General features: G+C 45.2%; 1 protein-coding gene across 1 annotated transcript in view; it reads left to right on the top strand.

The window, feature by feature from the left end:
* The window catches only part of LOC306943004 (low-density lipoprotein receptor-related protein 8-like), a gene marked incomplete at its 5' end in the record, with an annotated part of 96,047 nt that overhangs the window by 47,487 nt on the left and 28,723 nt on the right, over window positions 1-19,837 (top strand). The window contains 3 exons of the mRNA XM_079529209.1: window positions 11,562-11,951; window positions 15,113-15,235; window positions 15,676-15,798. Coding sequence (XP_079385335.1) covers window positions 11,562-11,951; window positions 15,113-15,235; window positions 15,676-15,798 — 636 coding nt within the window. The remainder of the gene's footprint in view (window positions 1-11,561; window positions 11,952-15,112; window positions 15,236-15,675; window positions 15,799-19,837) is intronic.

The following is a 19,837-nucleotide window of genomic DNA, read 5'->3' on the forward strand; positions in this document are numbered from 1 at the left end:
GCTCTTAATTACGAGCAGCCAAAGCCTTCACATGTTTCATTTGCAGAAGTCAAAAAGTGTCGAGGGAGGATAGCTGGAATTGACTCACCGGAGCGAGCACGTCTCTCTGTATCCACTACCATGGCTGGCTAGCAGTGGCAGAATTCACTTCAAAGGAGCCTTAACCTTGCTGTATGTTTGTATTTAGAGGCAGACGGTGAAGGAACAATGGTGTGTGTGTGTGTGTGTGTGTGTGTGTGTGTGTGCGTGCGCGCGCGCGCGCGTGTGTGTGTGCGGAATGAGAACACATTATTATGTTTGTAATGCATTGTCCCCACACCGATGTACACTACACTCAAAGACAGATTGAGACACACACACACACACACACACACACACACACACACACACACACACACACACACACACACACACACACACACACACACAGTGTCGAGTATTAGTAAATGGTTTAGAGGTCGATAATCTACACCGGAGCCATTATGTGCCTTGATGCCATCTAATTTATACAGTGTAAGTCAACCAGCGTGAGCCAGATGTATTGGCACATGGACATCATTTGGAACGTGTTGCAGGCTGTGAGCCACTTGGCTCATAGTCATACCTCCTAACATTTCTAGCGGACACTTGGTTCAGTTGTACTGTACGTTATTAAGCGAAAATATACCATCTGTTTAACCACTTAAGCCGTATATACCTTGTTGTATATCAAAAGTATATAAGGTTGTGATCTAGATGCTCACAACACATTGCAACGTGCCGCAGCGTGACTTTGTACATCTTTTTGCGTAAATGTTAGCCTGTTTTTGCCAAATGTTATTTTCGCTTAGTTTTGCAGGAGGTTTTTGTTCAGTGTACGCCTATTATGACATGCCTACAATAGGAATGCTATGGTTAATATGATTGATGTCTCACAGCTTTGAAGGTGTATTGAGTGTAAATGCACAGAGAGCTATGATCCATAGCTTTGTCTTAAACTAGGCTTTAATATTCCAGCCATTAAATATGAACGGAGCACCTTCCTGTTTAAACTCAGAATGTTTAAACTCAGAAGAAACCATGGCAGCGTTCATATTCTATCGTAACTCTCATCATCTGTGTTTGGTGGCTAACAGAAGTGTTTTATTCTCATTTGAGTCTATTTATTTCAACCTTTACAATGACAATGACACTTTTATGTTAAGCTGCATACTTCTCAGTAGGCTAACTGTATGCATACATTATGCAAATCTCCCCACCAGATGGGTGTGGATATATTGCACCAGGGCGAGGCATAATAATGTCCACTCAAAGTTATCAGGCCAGTAGAAAGTACATTGAAGTTTTCAGTCGGCCTTCAAATACCTCCTGTGTTAATAGGTATACTTGGTGAAGCTCATTCCTCTAGCACTGTGGTTTACAGTGTTTAAAGACCCCCTGGAACCTCTTCAAGGAGCCCTGGTGATCCCCTGACCCCACTTTGAGAACACACACGGCTATGTAATAAAAAACAACATTTGTATTCTTTGAGAGTTTTGTAATACATGCAACCTTCATAAACGCTGAACTTAATTCTTTCTGTGCCACGCTAGGTGGCAGCAGAGTGTAGTTAAGACTGGCCAGGGGGATTCTTGGATTTTTGCTCATGTTCATTTGCTGTTTCCCAGCCTGGAGACCACCATTGTAATGATTGTCTATTTTTAGCATTAGCTCACGCTCTTTACCTTTCGCCAAAAACGTTAACATGTCGGGAGCGATGCGGTACAAAATTACAAATGACATCCGAACCTAGGATGGATGCCTATCATCAAGGACAACGCTCGTATTTTCCGAGTTATGAGGCTTTGAAAATCCTACTTTGACTGGAGGCAAATGGGGGCCGTGTGCAAAGCAACCGTAGCCTGGCTAATAAGCCAGACTCAAATCACACTAATGGTATTTGAGTCTGGAGATGCTGTGTATGGATCTTGTTTCCCGGGGGGCGGGTTCAAACATTTTCTCTTTGACGCAATTGGTCAGAGCTACTGTCAGTCAAAGGTCTCAAGCATTGAACGTCAATGTACCAAAGCCCGCCCATATTGCATACCGTGTCCCGATTGGCCACACCAGTTCTCTGGTGTAGGAAACGGGCGTACAATTGAGCCTCTCCAGACCGTAATCCGCCGGCAGGCAATTTTCTTTTGGCCAACGGCTGATTCGGTCTGGCTTATTAGCCAGGCTAAAGCAACCGGACCATTGTTAAAAGCTGATTTTCGGCCTAATCGCTTCATATATGGTGTAAAGGGGGGGTGGGGGTACGGATATATCCGTAGCTGGCATATAACGTCCCATAGGCGGGAGGTACGGATATTTGCGTAGTTGGCAAAAAAGACTTAAGTGCAAGTCACAACTGCAGCACTTAATATACAGTATAGTCTGAACCAGAGATAACGGGACATCCCAACTCACTGATTTATTTTGTTATCCAACTTTGGGACCCCATGGGCACTGGGCAGAGACCACTCCTGGTGAAAGAGAGGATGGGCTACACTCCCGACACTGACATAGTCAGTCTAGTCCCGACCCGTACACCGAGCCATTAGCAGAAATTAGTACATTAGCCACCATGGACTTAGGAAAGTAAATCTTGCATAAAGCCGTCGTGCTAATTGAGTCATCCTCGTGCTGAATTATGCATTAGGTGGAATCCAGCAAACTCCTCCTGATTTACATGAAGTTGTAGCTACTAGAGGCCCCTGAAGAAAGATTAGCTGGGCGTAGGAAGTCCCTAAGAGAGTAATGTGCATTTACTCATAGGCTAACTCTCTGGAGGATGTGTCTGCTGGGATCTGCTGCAAGGAAGACAAAGTGCTATGTTGTAGCATGATGTTGTGTCTTGTGTGTGCAGGTTTGTGCACATGTAATGTAATGGGGCCAATCTACGCCGGGTCGCAGCCATTATGTGCCAGCATTTTGTGTACAATTTTATTTGTGTTTATGTATATTGCATGAAGAGACTTCTCTTGAATGTCTACATACAGTACATATATCTTATATATATCTCGAAGATGCACCACAGAAACGTTGTTGTCTGCCATACTAATGTAATGCATATTTAATGTTATGGTTGATCAAATCAGACAGAAAGATTCCAGAGTGCTGTATTTTCTATTTTTGTTCTAAATGTTTATCCCACGATTTTTGTAACCCATTGTTTTTTACCCAGGGTCAATTCACCATTTGACAGCCTTCTGATTGGTCCCTGACTGACTAACCAGCAGGCTCTTTCTGCCTTGTTCCGCCCTGGTTCCACGTTGTTTATGGTGAAATTGCTAAAACATAATTTTTGGAAAAAACTAACATGATATGCCCAGTCACTATGCTGCACCTGTGATGTTCCTTTTTACTGACATCAAGTTTAAAGAATATCAAAATGAAGCAACTATAAAACACCTTATTTCAATGGTAGTAGATGGAGAGAAGGGATTTTTGTCCAACCATGAAACGGCAACCAATGGACATAGGGTGAATTGTCTAATGTAATCCTGGGCACTACTCCTTCTGCCAACCTGGGGAGAGCAACGGAGTCCAAGCCGCTTCTCCGGTTTCCCCGGTTGGACGTGGAAGGAACAGCGCGTGGAAGGAACACGTTATTCCAACCAGTTCATTTCCCCTCCCATCAGGTGCCCCGGCTGGCCAGGGGGAGGCAGTTTAGAGACCAGGATTACTGCATGTTTTTTTTAGGCTACCTACCCTAGGCTAGGGGACACGGGGAGAACATGCAAACTCCCCACAGAAGTGCTGTATTTTCAGTGTCTGTTGAAAACTTCTTTCCTTCCAGTGACACTGTGCTGGTAGATACCGCAACCTCCCCAAACAAGAAGGCCTTCGGAAGAAATATTTCGTCAAGAACACATCTGCCCACGGTGGCGTAATCCTTTCCCATTTCATTCTAATCAACATATTGGCATTGCTGCTTTCTATCATAGAAGCACAGGCTGTTTCCTTTTAGCCTAATTATGTCTAATTTTTTATACACGCCCGGCGCTCATGAACATTGAGTGAAAAAAGCTATGCTGAACGGCGCATCGATTCAGCGTTCACTGTATCTCCTTCCTTCCCCTCTCCCCTGTGGCCCTGCTGGGACGGTGGCTTGTTCCTCTGTCAATAATATCAGAGTTCAGGTGATAACTACCAAACACGCTCATTCCTTCCTTGTCATACATTACCTGCTCTCTCCATTGTTATCATTTCACTCGATGGCAGAGAAAGAGGGAGAGAGAGTTGCTTGCTCAATTAAGTCTGTTTGCTTTGTTGAAAGGTCAGCCACTGTCTAACCGTCTGACTCACGACTGTCTTGTGTGTGTGTGTGTGTGGGCGGGGGTCTTTAGTGAGTCTGTCGCCATCTGTTTGTGGAGGCGGGGGTCTGTGGTGTGTGTACTGTATGTGTGTGTGTGTGCGCGTGTGTGCGCGTGTGTGCGCATGCCCATGCATGCATGACAAGACTATGGAACTGAGTCTCAGTATGAATATCTTTGCAAAAAACACAGCAAACTACAGCTAAAGGGTCACCGATTGGTGTGTGTGTGTGTGTGTGTGTGTGTGTGTGTGTGTGTGTGTGTGTGTGTGTGTGTGTGTGTGTGTGTGTGTGTGTGTGTGTGTGTGTGTGTGTGTGTGTGTGTGTGTGTGTGTGTGTGTGTGTGTGTGTGTGTGTGTGTGTGTGTGTGTGTGTGTGTGTGTGTGTGTGTGTGTGTGTGCGCCAATATATCGATATTGCGATATACAGGTAACTGTGCACACACACTCCCTGAATGCCAACGATGTACGATTGTAGCGCCACCATGAGGCCGATTTTTGCAAAACACATTTCTTTATATTATTTGTACACATTTTATCCATACACCAGGCACATCGGTATACACTATCTATATAGTCATGTGATCAACACAGAGCTGTCCGCTTCTCCATATTTCATTCCCCATGGCTAAGATTGCCTTACAAACTTTTCAGGACTGGCCCATTTTGTACCAATGCCGCAAATCATTAACACAGCGTCCAATTGCGGTGAAACTGTGCACGCATATTCCCACTAGGCTCAGGAAGAAATGCCACTTGACATTTTACCCAAAACGCAAGTTGCAAAGTTGCAGTCAGTGTTTTACTGAGGCAGAAATCATGTACATATTGGACAGTTTGTGACACAAAACAATCTTTTGGAATAAATACATAATTCCAGATTTTTGCCTTTTATGGTTATTTTTCATTTTCAGTTACAGATATCGTGTTCTAACATTGATGAAATCTCTTGCAATATATTGAATATTGCAATATCGCAATATATCAAATATCATGATAGGGCCTAATATCGCCACAGATATCGTATTGTGAGGTACCCATATCGTTCCACCCCTAATGTGTGTGCGTGTGTTCAAAAGGCAAAAATAAATGACTCTCGGACATGCTCTCTCTGTTTCTCTCTTCTCTTCACTCTCTCTGCCTCTCAATCACACATTCTGTGGTCCTCTACCTTTCTCTTATCTCTCTAGTCTTCATGCATCCCTCTTTCTCTCATCTCCTCTCGACTCGCTTTTTCTCCTGCTCGCACTTTTATCTCTCATTTGTTCAGTCTGAGTCACCGCTCTCACACACTCTCTCACACACACTCTCTCACATACATACTCTCTCTCACACACACACACACAAACACACACACACACACACACACACTCACACTCACACTCACACTCACACTCACACTCACACTCACACTCACACTCATGCACACGCAAAAGCATGCACCGTAGCAGTACATCTAATATAAGTAGAGAGACCAGTCCACTCTCCTCTCTCTGTGAAACAGTGGTTGCCGCGGGCAACCATCTACTATCATCAAAGTGACTTCTCTCCGGTCCAGATGGGGAGAGTGAATTCAATTGGGTCACACAGCTAGCTCTTGACTGGACGACTGGACTGCAACTTCTCTATAATCTTTAACATATAAGTTGTCAAACTTGTTGAATTTCCTTCAGATCGGGCATTTTCAGCAAAGAGAAGTAAATAGGGGTTAAGTGGCTGGTTACTACTGTGTTTAGATCATTCTGTATTATGTTTATTTTTGCTTGTGGAAATGTGAATGACACAGGTTAAAATGAATCATCACAGAGATGTATGTATATAGGGGACCAAATGAGTGTGTGTGTGCGTGTGTGTGTGCGTACGTGCGTGTTCTTTCATGCATTTATATATCGTCGATTGACTTTTTAACCATCTTTGGGTTCTGTTCCCTTCTGTTCCCAATTTTAAAAAGAAAATTGGCAAATTTTCCTGATTCAATTATTCATATTCATTAAAATATATCATTGGAGTCTGAAATAATATGGTGATTTTGATGGAAAACGAATTACGTCCTGCTCAATAGGGCTGAACAATTTGGGAAAAATATCTCATTGTGATTTTTCAGACCAATATTTATTTGTGTCTGTTCAGTAACAGGAGTCTCCAGATGTTTTTATAAACAGAAAATACATTTTCAAATTGGTTTAATGCAATCAGGAGATAGAACCCCACAAAGATAATGTATGCGCTAGTGATCCAGTTCCAATTTTGTCTGCTAATTATTTTGTTTGTTTGTTTCATAAGTTCCTGGCCTGAAAATGTATTTTCTGTTTACTAAAGAGCTGAAGAGACGACTGTTACTGAACAAACTTTATAGAAGATTACTATGGGAATATATAGAGATAAGTAAGTAAGTAGCCTTGCCGAGCCATGAGGCCCATAGGGCAGGAGCCTATCTCCTGTTTCTGTAGCGTGAGGCAGCTTGATGTACAAGTACACCCCCTGGACATGACGCTAGTATGTCGCAGGGACTTACCCCCAATCCAACCCTTGATGCTGAGTGTCAAGCAGGGAGGCACTGGGTCCCATTTTTAGAGTCTTTGGTATGACCCGGCCAGGGATTGAACCCCAACCTCCCAGTCTCAGGGCAGACACTCCAACCACAACGCCACTGAGCAATATATAGAGATATTTAACAGTTATTGTCTCCACCAGGCCGAAGGCATGGGGAGAGAGGTGTTTTGCACCCCATCCGTCCGTCCGTGTGTGTGTCCGTGTGTCCATCCGTCTGTGGACAGCTAATCTCTGGCACCGTTTGCTCAATGGCAGCCAAACTCTGCACACACACTCCCTGGATGCCAGAGCTGAACCTCTGCTCCAAAGTTTTCACATTGGCCTGTTACAGCGCCACCAGGGGGGCGCTTTTTGCAAAACACATTTCTTGACAGTACAACTACAGATTTTGTCTAAACATCACGGAAATTGGTACACAGTCTTTCTATTACCATTCAACGAAATAGGTCTTTCAGATTTTTCAGACTACATCCTGATTGGCTTCCAAAGTTCACAGGAGTGCTCTGTTTCAGACAAAATGCTGCAAATCATGAACACATTTCCGTGAAATATTGCACGCACATTCCCACTAGGCCGAGGAAGAAATGCCACTTGAAAATGTTCAACTCAGCCTCACTCAGCACTATAACTGGCCGATTCATGTTTTTACCTATAACTGCACTGATCTGTGTAAAACCTTGTATGCACACTCCCTAGAGGCCAAGGAAAAACCTTTGCCTGGAATTTTTCACGTCTGCTCTTTATAGCGCCACCAGGAGGCCGACATATGTAAAACACATTTTCTTATATTACTCCTTCAGATTTTATCCAAATTTCACGCAAATCAGTACACATGATCTCCATGTGATCAAGACGGGTTTGTTTGATTTCTCATATTCCATCCTGATTGGCTAAGATTGGCTTCCAAAGTTTTCAGGAGTAGCCCATTTTGTACCAGAACAGGCCAAGTCGCGTCTTCACATATAACTGCACCGATCTGCGTAAAACGTTGTATGCACACTCTCCACACCGGCACCCCAAGGAAAATGATCTGTCCTGCATTTTTCAATTCTGCCTTTTCGAGCACCACCAGGAGGCCCATTTATGTGCAACATATTAGTCCTTCAGATTTTATCCAAATATCAATCCTGGTGGAGACCTGTGCCCCGAGGGGCACTTCTTCTAGTTTCTTATTTTATATTATTGTGGATTTGATTATTTTTCAATGAATTGTTCAGACCTACTGCTCAGACAGGAGCATAGTTTTTTGAGGGGCGCTAGTCCCTCCTATTGCCAGCTTTGTGTGTTTGTGTGTACCCCATAGCGATGATTTCATTGGCTGAGCTCCCCATAGCGATTATTTGATTGGCTGAGCAATACACGTACTGAGGACAGAAAAGTGAGGACGCCAATCGTGATTGGTCACTGAGAAGTGAGGATGCCAATTGTGATTGGCCGGAATGTGATGATTTTTGATGATAAGAGCGCCCCTCACTTCACATGGGTGTGATTTTTCTTTTTACTGGCTGCATGTTGCATTTTTTGCCTTTTCCCTTATAGTTTCCCTACTGCTACCGTGCTACCTTCTAACACTTACACTACAGGGGTTAGAAGGAGTTCCAGGCAATTTCGGATATACAGGTAATCGGATATAGAGAAACTGTATTGCAGCCTTGCAGCTGCTGCACTGCAAAAATGTTTGACTTTTCAATTTCATATGGGAATGCATATTAAATGTTAAAATACAATATTGGCAGGCATGTATGCATACTAACAGTAGGACTTGTCTTCCCTACACACTGCATGCCATATTGCATCATAAGGAGGAGCGGCGGTGGCTCAGGGTTAGAGTGGCCGAAAGGGAACCGCAAGGTTTCCAGTTCGAACCTGGGCTCCCCCAGAGTTTGTGTCGAAGTAGCCTCGGAAACCCAAACGTTTTTATTTCCAGGGAGAAAGAAAAAGTCTGGGTCTGAGTCCACTTTAATTCGGCATAGAGTAGCGCAAACATCACTCACTCTCTGCTGATTTCTGATCGTCTGCACCTTTGTTAAATTGACACACAAACGCACACATGTACACACACACACACTCCTCTCTCTCTCTGTCGCTCTAAGTAATTAGTCTCATGCTGCGCATAGTTTCTCCCGGCGGATCCTGCCGGGAGCTGCCTATGCCATAAAAAGCATAGGTGAGTTCCAGGCTAGTGTCGAAGTGTCCTCGAGCAAGACTCTGAACCCCTAATTGCTCCCGATGAGTATGTTGGTGCCTTGCATGATTTCCGCCGCCATCGGTGTGTGAATGGGTGCGTGAATGGGTGAATGTAATGCACAATCTATGTACAGTAAACAATATAAATTTACCATTTAAGAGATCTCAGCCTAGGCCATACGCAATTACGCACCATGCATACTAACAATATCATTCAACTCGTGCTCCAAGAGCCTAGATGGAAAATGTTTCAATTAAAGTTCACTTCGTAAAATGTTTATTCCCACAATTGAGCCGGCATCTCAACCGAATGTGTTTAACATGGTGCATATGCAGCCTTATCTGACTCTCAAATCTTATTTAAATTAATTTACCTAGAACCGCGAATGACAGGCCAAGTCTTAGCCTGAGCACTCATGTGTTTTACTAATGGCCTTCCCATTGTGTGATAATACGCATACTGTACGCATGTTTGTTGGATCTCCTTAATAATTTAGCACCTTATTAGTATAGAGTGAGGCTAGAAGTGGGATGTGGGATGTCATAATGAAACAGCATTTTCAGATGGAACTCAGTTAATAATATATTGATGATGATATTTTAGCCTTTAGCCGAGCTGAATGTAAAATATATATATCTTTTGTTTGTTTTTTTGCGTTTCCCTTCCTGCAATGTTAGATTAGTAAATGTGGTTATTTGATAAGTCTTGTCTAGTGTCTACTCTACCCTAACCGGAATGAATGAATTCATTAAGCACTGCTGCATGTAATGAAAAAAAAAAAAAAAAGGTATAGCGAATTAAACATATGCTACAATTAAGTAGGATGCTAATCACGACAATCTGTTCTGACATTCACTAGCTGGGGAAGTGTTCACCCAGTTAGGCTCAACGTGTGGTGATATTAATTAGATATTTTGCCGTGCTTCTGGATTCCCCTTTAGCTGCGTGCATGCTCTTTGATACTCTCACGCACGCACGCACGCACGCACGCACGCACGCACGCACGCACGCACGCACGCACACACACACACACACACATACACACACACACTTTTCTTTTTTCCTTTTTTGCTGTCATTGACACGATACAGTACATTGTGTTCTATATATTATGCCAGGAAGGTATTTCATGAGCTCAGTACGCACTCAAACCACTCAACATTCATTATGAAACGTCGAAAGTACACCAGTTTCTCTTCTTGTTCCTGAGAAGTTGGCTTTGGGGAGATGCGAGGCTTTCGCAGGTCATTGCTGATCCGCTTGCCCATTTATGCGTGCTGATTCAGCGTGTAAACATCTAAAACGGCAACCACCCCCCTTCTGTAGCTGGCCCTGAGATGCTAAAGACAAGGGCAGCTAACCGGCCCTGCGGTCTGCATGAATTGCATGCATATCTAAGCGCTGGTGTCTATCCCAGCGCTGACTTTTATGCTCCGTGAGGCCGGCTTCTTGCCGACTGGCTGATTTTTAAGTTGAGTAATAAACAAAAGATATGTAGAGAAGGCTTGTAGAAAGATCCAAGAGCTTGCGAGCTTATACATTACAGATTGCCGGCTTTAGGGTTAGAGTTATACATTTTTCGACATTCACAAAATCGCCATCCTAAAATGTTGATGTCCTCACAAGTATGGTAATACAAAATAGTGTGGGGGTGTGACAGAAACTGGGATTTACATCTTGTTTACATCTGCTCAACCGCGAGTGTGGATCCCTTGAAAGGAGAGGATTAAATGGCGTGAAAGTGATGCAGTGCACTCCGTTTCCACCCAGATTAAATATTCATAAAGGTAAGGTGAACCATGTGGTCAAGAGCACATTGTATCATGCCCCTGAAGTGCACAGCGGTGGAAGTGCCACTTGAAACGGATAGCCTGCCGGGTCTCTGCGGATCCTTCAAAAGACGTCTTCAAATCATGCTTCAATGGTCTTAAAAATGCCAGAGACACAAATAAAATGAAGGATTTCTTACATTGCATTTGTCCTTTTTTGTCATTGATAAATTGGTCTCACTTGTACTGCAGATAATTCTTTGCAAAAAAAAGAGAGAAAAAGGAAAAGCCATTCATGAGAATAGACTGTGGCAGTCAACAATGAGAATAGACTGTGGCAGTCAACAATGAGAATAGACTGTGGCAGTCAACAATGAGAATAGACTGTGGCAGTCAACAATGAGAATAGACTGTGGCAGTCAACAATGAGAATAGACTGTGGCAGTCAACAATGCATGACAGCTACAATGAGCGGGCTTTAATGGCTCCGTCCATCTAAAAAAGTTCTGTTTATAAACTTTTTGGCAAACAAACAAACAAATACTAGAACTCATTTTGAGATTTATCTGTGGATTAGTATAATGATTTCAGCTAGAGATTGAATCTTGGCATCAAAAAACCTCATTCATAATTATTCAGCATTGGGAAGATTGTTTAGATTTTTTTTCTAGGTCACTGGAGTTATTCTGTTTGTTTCTCTCTCTGTGCTCCCTCCCTCCCTCCCTCCCTCCCTCCAGATGACAAGGCGTGCCCCAGCGGGGAGTTCATGTGTGCTAACCGAAAGTGCCTCGGCTACGTCTACGTGTGCGATGGTGATGACGATTGCGGCGATGGCAGCGACGAGCTCAAGTGCTCCTCCACGGCAACCTGTGGGCCCAACCACTTCCGCTGCAACAGCTCCGAGTGTGTGCCCCTCATGTGGAGCTGCGACGGGGACCCCGACTGCGCTGACGGCTCAGATGAGGGGCTGGACCGATGTGGCGGCGATGGAGTCCCGTACCCGCCCCCCCGCCGGGCTAACTGCACCTCGGAGGAGTTCCGCTGTGCCAATGGCGAATGCATTCGACTGACCTGGAAGTGTGACGGCGACCCTGACTGCAAGGACAAATCGGACGAGGCTGACTGCCGTGAGTTTGACTGATGGCTGTAATATGCTCTTATAGTTAAACAATACCTTATCCACTGCCAAAACCACCGATCGCCGTTGGCAGGCGACCTTGTCTGCGTCGGTGCACTGCACAGACGCCTTAAGACAAGCGTCTGTTGACGGTTTCGGCTGTGAAAACAACAAAACCATGTGGTGTCTTGTCTCATACCCATTTTTCACCCCTGTGTCAATTATCTAATGTGATCCTGGGCTCTACACACCCTCCGCCAACCAGACAGACTTGAACTCATGCTTCCTTCATGCATGAGTGTCCAGTTGCTCCTTTACACCTAACAGGGGGAGTTTCCCTGGTTGGACGTAGCGCGTGGAAGGAATACGTTATTCTAACCAGTTCCTTTCCCCTCCATCAGGCGCCCCGGCTGGCCAGGGGGAGGCAGTTTAGAGACCAGGATTACTGCATGTTTTTTGTGAGGGTACCTACCCTAGAAGTTGTTTTAAGCAAGACGGAGCGTTCTGTCATTGCCCTGACGTGACGAAAAAAGTCTCCATCTTTTACGTAACAGTTTGCGGAATTAATTAATCACAATGCTCTGTTGACTGCCTAGATTTCATGAAAATCCGCTTTAAAATGGTGTGATCCTTTGTCGTAGTGTTGAAAAATAATCCAAAGTGGCGATCAACAACACAGAGCGGAGGAGGAAGCGCAATTTCCCAGAACCCTTTGCATGCCATACGTCATCCGAACGCGTCACCTATCCCTGTCTGTCCGATGGAAACCTAACCTATCCCTCTCTGTCTGATGGAAACCTAACCTATCCCTCTCTGTCCGATGGAAACCTAACCTATCCCTCTCTGTCCGATGGAAACCTAACCTATCCCTCTCTGTCCGATGGAAACCTAACCTATCCCTCTCTGTCCGATGGAAACCTAACCTATCCCTCTCTGTCTGATGGAAACCTAACCTATCCCTCTCTGTCTGATGGACACCTAACCTATCCCTCTCTGTCCGATGGAAACCTAACCTATCCCTCTCTGTCCGATAGAAACCCTGTAAGTCTAAAAATGCAAATGAAACAATGAAAACGTAACTCGTGTAACTCGTTATTGGGAGGGAAGCTGTTCTACAATCAATGAACTCGTGTAACACCTGAATGGGAGGGAAAGTGTTTAACATCAACCCAGCTCTTCACCATGGAGATGACAGTTGAGAGCTTGTCCGTTCAAAAGACGTCTCCTGACACTTTTCCACACACTTTTATTATCTCTCTCTCTCTCTCTCTCTCCCACAGAAAACCCCCACAGAAATAAATAGCAGATCTACATGGTCACAATGTGTTGCGATTTATTTAAATGAGGGCATTAAAATAGCCATTTATAAAGAAACATAAAAGGCTGAGATATTTCAATAGGTCTTCTGCCTGACAGCAAAGATATGTTGTCAGACACTTTGAACAAGCTTAACGTACATGGGAGTGCGCCTGAATATTTCACAGTTGTTAAACATACCTGCCCCACAGAGGCGCCCATGCCAGACAAAGATCACACAAATGGCAAACGCAGAAGTAATTACGTTGGAGATCAGTTTCATTTCAGAGTATGTCTATATGCACTCTCTGACAATGTGTCTCCTCGTCAGGGGACCAGATACAGAAACGGCAAACATCATCTTCCTCCACCTCTGCTGGGCTGTGTCACTGTGTCACAGCATTTCCTCGCCGGAGTCGCCGGCAGACGTTCGGGTGGGAGTAAGAGGGGAATTTTGTTTCTGCTGATAGACACCCCTTTAGAAGATTGTGGGCGTGCGATAAAACAGGCTTTCCTATTAGTCTGTGGCGTGAAGGCGCGAGCCCTCTGGCGCATGTGGCTCACAAAAGCCCAGAGTGTGATAGTCCCTCTATTCATTATCGAGATGTGCGGCGCACACATCAAACCCACCCCGCTGCCTCTGCGGTGTCATAAACGCCAGTTACTGGCCGATTGATTGTTGCGATCCTCGGCCAATTCTCTGCCGGCCAAACAAGGGATCGTAGGCGACTCGAGGCAGCATTTGTCCAGGGGTTGCTCGGCAACCCTTTGCTTGTCCTTGAGAGTGCATTTAAAGGCCCTTGAATAATAGGGGAGTTTTGGCTCCAGAGGAGCGGCTCTGACAGCGCGGGTCAGTGTAGGGTGTACAGTAGCTTATTTTCTTGTGGTCATTAGCGAAAAACTGTTCAGACCTGACTATAAACTCACAACAACATTCATGTTACTTTGCTAGATTGGGTCCATGTAACTCTGTCTCCCTGTACAGAGCACTAGCTCATTGGCCTAATTACAGTACATCTGCAGCTCTCAGATTGATATCCAAGATGAAGGACAAGGCTCTGCTAATGGAGATAGATAATCACTCTGTGTGTGTGTGTGTGTGTGTGTGTGTGTGTGTGTGTGTGTGTGTGTGTGTGTGTGTGTGTGTGTGTGTGTGTGTGTGTGTGTGTGTGTGTGTGTGTGTGTGTGTGTGTGTGTGTGTGTGCGCGTGTGCACGTGCGTGTGCACGTGTGTGCGTGCGTCCGTCCGTCCGCGTCCACGCATGAGTGTGTGTGTTCGCGTCTGAAGCCCCATTCCCCATTCTTCTGTCCTGCTCGTCTCCTGATAACACTAAATCATATCTCCTCCGCTCCATATATATTGCTTTTTAGTGTGGTTTTGAAGGGGAGTTTCATAAGCATGTGGGGGCCCATTGATCAAAAGCTTGCCTGTGACTGGGATATTAATTCAAACGGAGGGGCGGATGGCTCCGTCCGGCCTCCATCTTGGGGTTAGGATATTGAAAATCATTCATCACAGACCCACAGGTTAACTGCCTATGCTCTAGACTGCCCCCGCTCCTGCGGTGGATTGATTGGTCTTATTATGGTGCCTGAATGTGTGCTGCACGGTGAACCGAAAATGTTGTCACAGCCTCGACCTCAAAAGTCTTCACAAGACTTCTTGTTAAGGTGACTTTTTTTCTTTTTTGTAAAGTCCATATTGTGTGTGTGTGTGTGTGTGTGTGTGTGTGTGTGTGTGTGTGTGTGTGTGTGTGTGTGTGTGTGTGTGTGTGTGTGTGTGTGTGTGTGTGTGTGTGTGTGTGTGTGTGTGTGTGTGTGTGTGTGTGTGTGTGTGTGTGTGTGTGTGTGTGTGTGTGTGTGTGTGTGTGTACAGCCCTAGTGACATGTCGTCCAGATGAGTTCCAGTGCGGTGACGGTTCATGTATTCACGGTACCAAGCAGTGCAACAAGGTGCATGACTGTGTTGACCACAGCGACGAGGCTGGCTGCGTCAACGGTGGGTTCACCTGTCCATCGGTCTGTACGGTCTGTTTGTCTTAAACCTGTACAGCTTGTGTTGTTTTTAACGTGCTATGTAAATAAAGTTTGATTTGATTTGTATGCCTGTAGCCTGGAATCCAGACTCATTCGTCTGTCTGTCTGTCTGTCTGAATTTGTCTTGACTGATAAAAGGAATAAACCCTAAATTAACTCTAAATTAACTCTTCATAATTAAGGCAGTTGTATTTGTGGCTTTACATTTATTTTACTTTACATTGTCATGTAGTTTGGTTATCGTAATATTGTGACATACTGTAGCTTAAATGCAGTCGTTTCCTGGACTTAAAGGCTGCAAAATGCAGGGGTTTTGATTAGAAGTTCAACAATAAGAAACTAAATGCAACAGTAGTTTTAACACATCTATATTCAAATGTTTCCTTTTCTTTTAAATGACAGCCACCAAATGTGAGGGACCCCTGAAGTTCTTGTGTAAGAATGGAGAGTGCATTGACAGTGCCAAAGTTTGTGACTCCAACAAAGACTGCAAGGACCGCTCGGATGAACCCAAGAAGGAGTGTGGTGAGAACACATGCACACACACAACACATGCACACACACAACACATGCACACACACAACACATGATACATCAACAATATGAATAGTTTGATGCAAATTATTTGCCGCCACACTGCCATCATAGCGCAGCAGCATTTCATTATGCCTGGACAACAATAGGTTGGGAGTCTTGGGACTAGTCTGGACAACAATAGGTTGGGAGTCTTGGGACTAAGTCTGGACAACAATAGGTTGGGAGTCTTGGGACTAGTCTGGACAACAATAGGTTGGGAGTCTTGGGACTAAGTCTGGACAACAATAGGTTGGGAGTCTTGGGACTAGTCTGGGCAACAATAGGTTGGGAGTCTTGGACTAGTCTGGACAACAATAGGTTGGGAGTCTTGGGACTAGTCTGGACAACAATAGGTTGGGAGTCTTGGGACTAGTCTGGACAACAATAGGTTGGGAGTCTTGGGACTAAGTCTGGACAACAATAGGTTGGGAGTCTTGGGACTAGTCTGGACAACAATAGGTTGGGAGTCTTGGGACTAGTCTGGACAACAATAGGTTGGGAGTCTTGGGACTAGTCTGGACAACAATAGGTTGGGAGTCTTGGGACTAAGTCTGGACAACAATAGGTTGGGAGTCTTGGACTAGTCTTGACAACAATAGGTTGGGAGTATTGAGACTAAGTCTGGACAACAATAGGTTGGGAGTCTTGGACTAGTCTGGACAACAATAGGTTGGGAGTCTTGGGACTAGTCTGGACAACAATAGGTTGGGAGTCTTGGGACTAGTCTTGACAACAATAGGTTGGGAGTCTTGGGACTAGTCTTGACAACAATAGGTTGGGAGTCTTGGACTAGTCTAGACAACAATAGGTTGGGAGTGTGTGACTAGTCTGGACAAAAATAGGTTGGGAGTCTTGGACTAGTCTGGACAACAATAGGTTGGGAGTCTTGGACTAGTCTGGACAACAATAGGTTGGGAGTCTTGGGACTAGTCTGGACAACAATAGGTTGGGAGTCTTGGGACTAGTCTGGACAACAATAGGTTGGGAGTCTTGGGACTAGTCTGGACAACAATAGGTTGGGAGTCTTGGACTAGTCTTGACAACAATAGGTTGGGAGTCTTGGACTAGTCTGGACAACAATAGGTTGGGAGTCTTGGGACTAGTCTTGACAACAATAGGTTGGGAGTCTTGGACTAGTCTGGACAACAATAGGTTGGGAGTCTTGGACTAGTCTGGACAACAATAGGTTGGGAGTCTTGGGACTAGTCTGGACAACAATAGGTTGGGAGTCTTGGGACTAAGTCTGGACAACAATAGGTTGGGAGTCTTGGGACTAGTCTGGACAACAATAGGTTGGGAGTCTTGGACTAGTCTGGACAACAATAGGTTGGGAGTCTTGGGACTAGTCTGGACAACAATAGGTTGGGAGTCTTGGGACTAGTCTGGACAACAATAGGTTGGGAGTCTTGGGACTAAGTCTGGACAACAATAGGTTGGGAGTCTTGGGACTAGTCTGGACAACAATAGGTTGGGAGTCTTGGGACTAGTCTGGACAACAATAGGTTGGGAGTCTTGGGATTAAGTCTGGACAACAATAGGTTGGGAGTCTTGGACTAGTCTTGACAACAATAGGTTGGGAGTATTGGGACTAAGTCTGGACAACAATAGGTTGGGAGTCTTGGACTAGTCTGGACAACAATAGGTTGGGAGTCTTGGGACTAGTCTGGACAACAATAGGTTGGGAGTCTTGGGACTAGTCTTGACAACAATAGGTTGGGAGTCTTGGGACTAGTCTTGACAACAATAGGTTGGGAGTCTTGGACTAGTCTAGACAACAATAGGTTGGGAGTGTGTGACTAGTCTGGACAAAAATAGGTTGGGAGTCTTGGACTAGTCTGGACAACAATAGGTTGGGAGTCTTGGACTAGTCTGGACAACAATAGGTTGGGAGTCTTGGGACTAGTCTGGACAACAATAGGTTGGGAGTCTTGGGACTAGTCTGGACAACAATAGGTTGGGAGTCTTGGGACTAGTCTGGACAACAATAGGTTGGGAGTCTTGGACTAGTCTTGACAACAATAGGTTGGGAGTCTTGGACTAGTCTGGACAACAATAGGTTGGGAGTCTTGGGACTAGTCTTGACAACAATAGGTTGGGAGTCTTGGACTAGTCTGGACAACAATAGGTTGGGAGTCTTGGACTAGTCTGGACAACAATAGGTTGGGAGTCTTGGGACTAGTCTGGACAACAATAGGTTGGGAGTCTTGGGACTAGTCTTGACAACAATAGGTTGGGAGTCTTGGGACTAGTCTGGACAACAATAGGTTGGGAGTCTTGGGACTAGTCTTGACAACAATAGGTTGGGAGTCTTGGGACTAGTCTTGACAACAATAGGTTGGGAGTCTTGGGACTAGTCTGGACAACAATAGGTTGGGAGTCTGTGACTAGTCTGGACAACAATAGGTTGGGAGTCTTGGGACTAAGTCTGCAGGTTGAGAATGTGCTGCGGAAGCAGAAGAGTTAACGCCCACAGGTGCATACCCAGATGCATAATTACATTCTTAATTTCAGTGGAGGTGGTTCCTGGAAATATAACAGTGGCATGAAGAGCTGCTGGGTGGCACGTCACAGAGTGCCAGTCTGCGTCTAGCACCCAGTGTGGGGTTGGACACCCGGCACGTTAGTCTCAGCTGTGCTGTGCCATTACTTAATGTACGCAACAGCTACTAATCCTTTGCCACAGTCCTTTGTAGCGTTACGGGGAGAGCGATCATGTTGCGTACCGTAAGAAACATTTCAGCTCTCTGAAAGCAACGCACTCATGTTCACAATAATCAAATGTGACTGCGCCCTCCACCCCCTCTATTAATGTGCATTTCAAAGGGCTGGAGAGGCTGTCAGACATTAAAGGCGGCTTCGGCTGATCAGAGAAACGAAAGCCGCTGTTACTCATCAAAGGACAAGGCAGTGGCACGCTGCTGCATAATGCTTTCTCTCCATCTCTTCATGATAACATCCTGATTGTTAACTCTGGGAGTGTACAAATGGAGCCAAGTGGTTCCATTTGTACAATCCCATATCCAAATTAACACTCAGGATTTTCACCGTGTTCCCTCGCCTTCTCTCTCTCTCTTTCTCTCTTCCTCTCTCTCTCTTTCTCTCCCCATCTCATTTTCACCTCTTTAGTACCTCTCCCCGAGAGAGTGCATGTGAGGGGAGTGAGCGAAGAAAGGTTGTTAATACCTGTCTGGAGTATTAACAACCCGTTCAGGCCCATCTGGGTACTTTTTCTTTACACACTCTCTCTCTAGGTCGTCCTCGGGCAAGCCCTCCTGCAGCATCTCCAGTCATGTCAGGCCTCCAGACATCTGTATGTGTAGCATGCTGTACGCTCTGAGTTTAATTAACGCAGTACACCGTTCACCCCCCTCGCCCAGTGTGGTGGGCGTGCCGTTACACTGAGGCCCAGGCACTATTCACTTAACCTGGTTTTGACGTGGAGCTCTGAGTGTCGCACTTTAGTAACCGAGTTAGATCAAAGCCACAATCCATGACATTTTAATGGCGTTTAATACAATATACAGTAACTGGCACATCTGAGGTGGACTCCCTTCGCTTTCATTGGGAATTGTAGACACTGGTGACGGGTAGGACATATACTGGCTGGTAGCCCTGCCCAAAGCTTGTAATCCCATCACATGTCTCCTGGCCAAGGGGTGAATCCCTCTTATATATTGTGTTTCCCACCTAACACTTCCCTCTCACACACTGTGTGTGTGTGTGTGTGTGTGTGTGTGTGTGTGTGTGTGTGTGTGTGTGTGTGTGTGTGTGTGTGTGTGTGTGTGTGTGTGTGTGTGTGTGTGTGTGTGTGTGTGTGTGTGTGTGTGTGTGTGTGTGTGTATGTGTGTGAGAGAGGTGTTAGGTGGGGTGTCATGTGGGATGGGGGGGGTGTCTGCTTGCGGTGTAGACTGACCTCGGCCTGACATGAAAATGAAGAGGGGAGCAGGAACCTCCAGGAAAGGCTTCCTTCCTCTCTTTCTCTCTCTCC

This window comes from Electrona antarctica, assembly GCF_951216825.1.
Source record: "Electrona antarctica genome assembly, chromosome: 19".
NCBI classification, from domain to species: domain Eukaryota; kingdom Metazoa; phylum Chordata; class Actinopteri; order Myctophiformes; family Myctophidae; genus Electrona; species Electrona antarctica.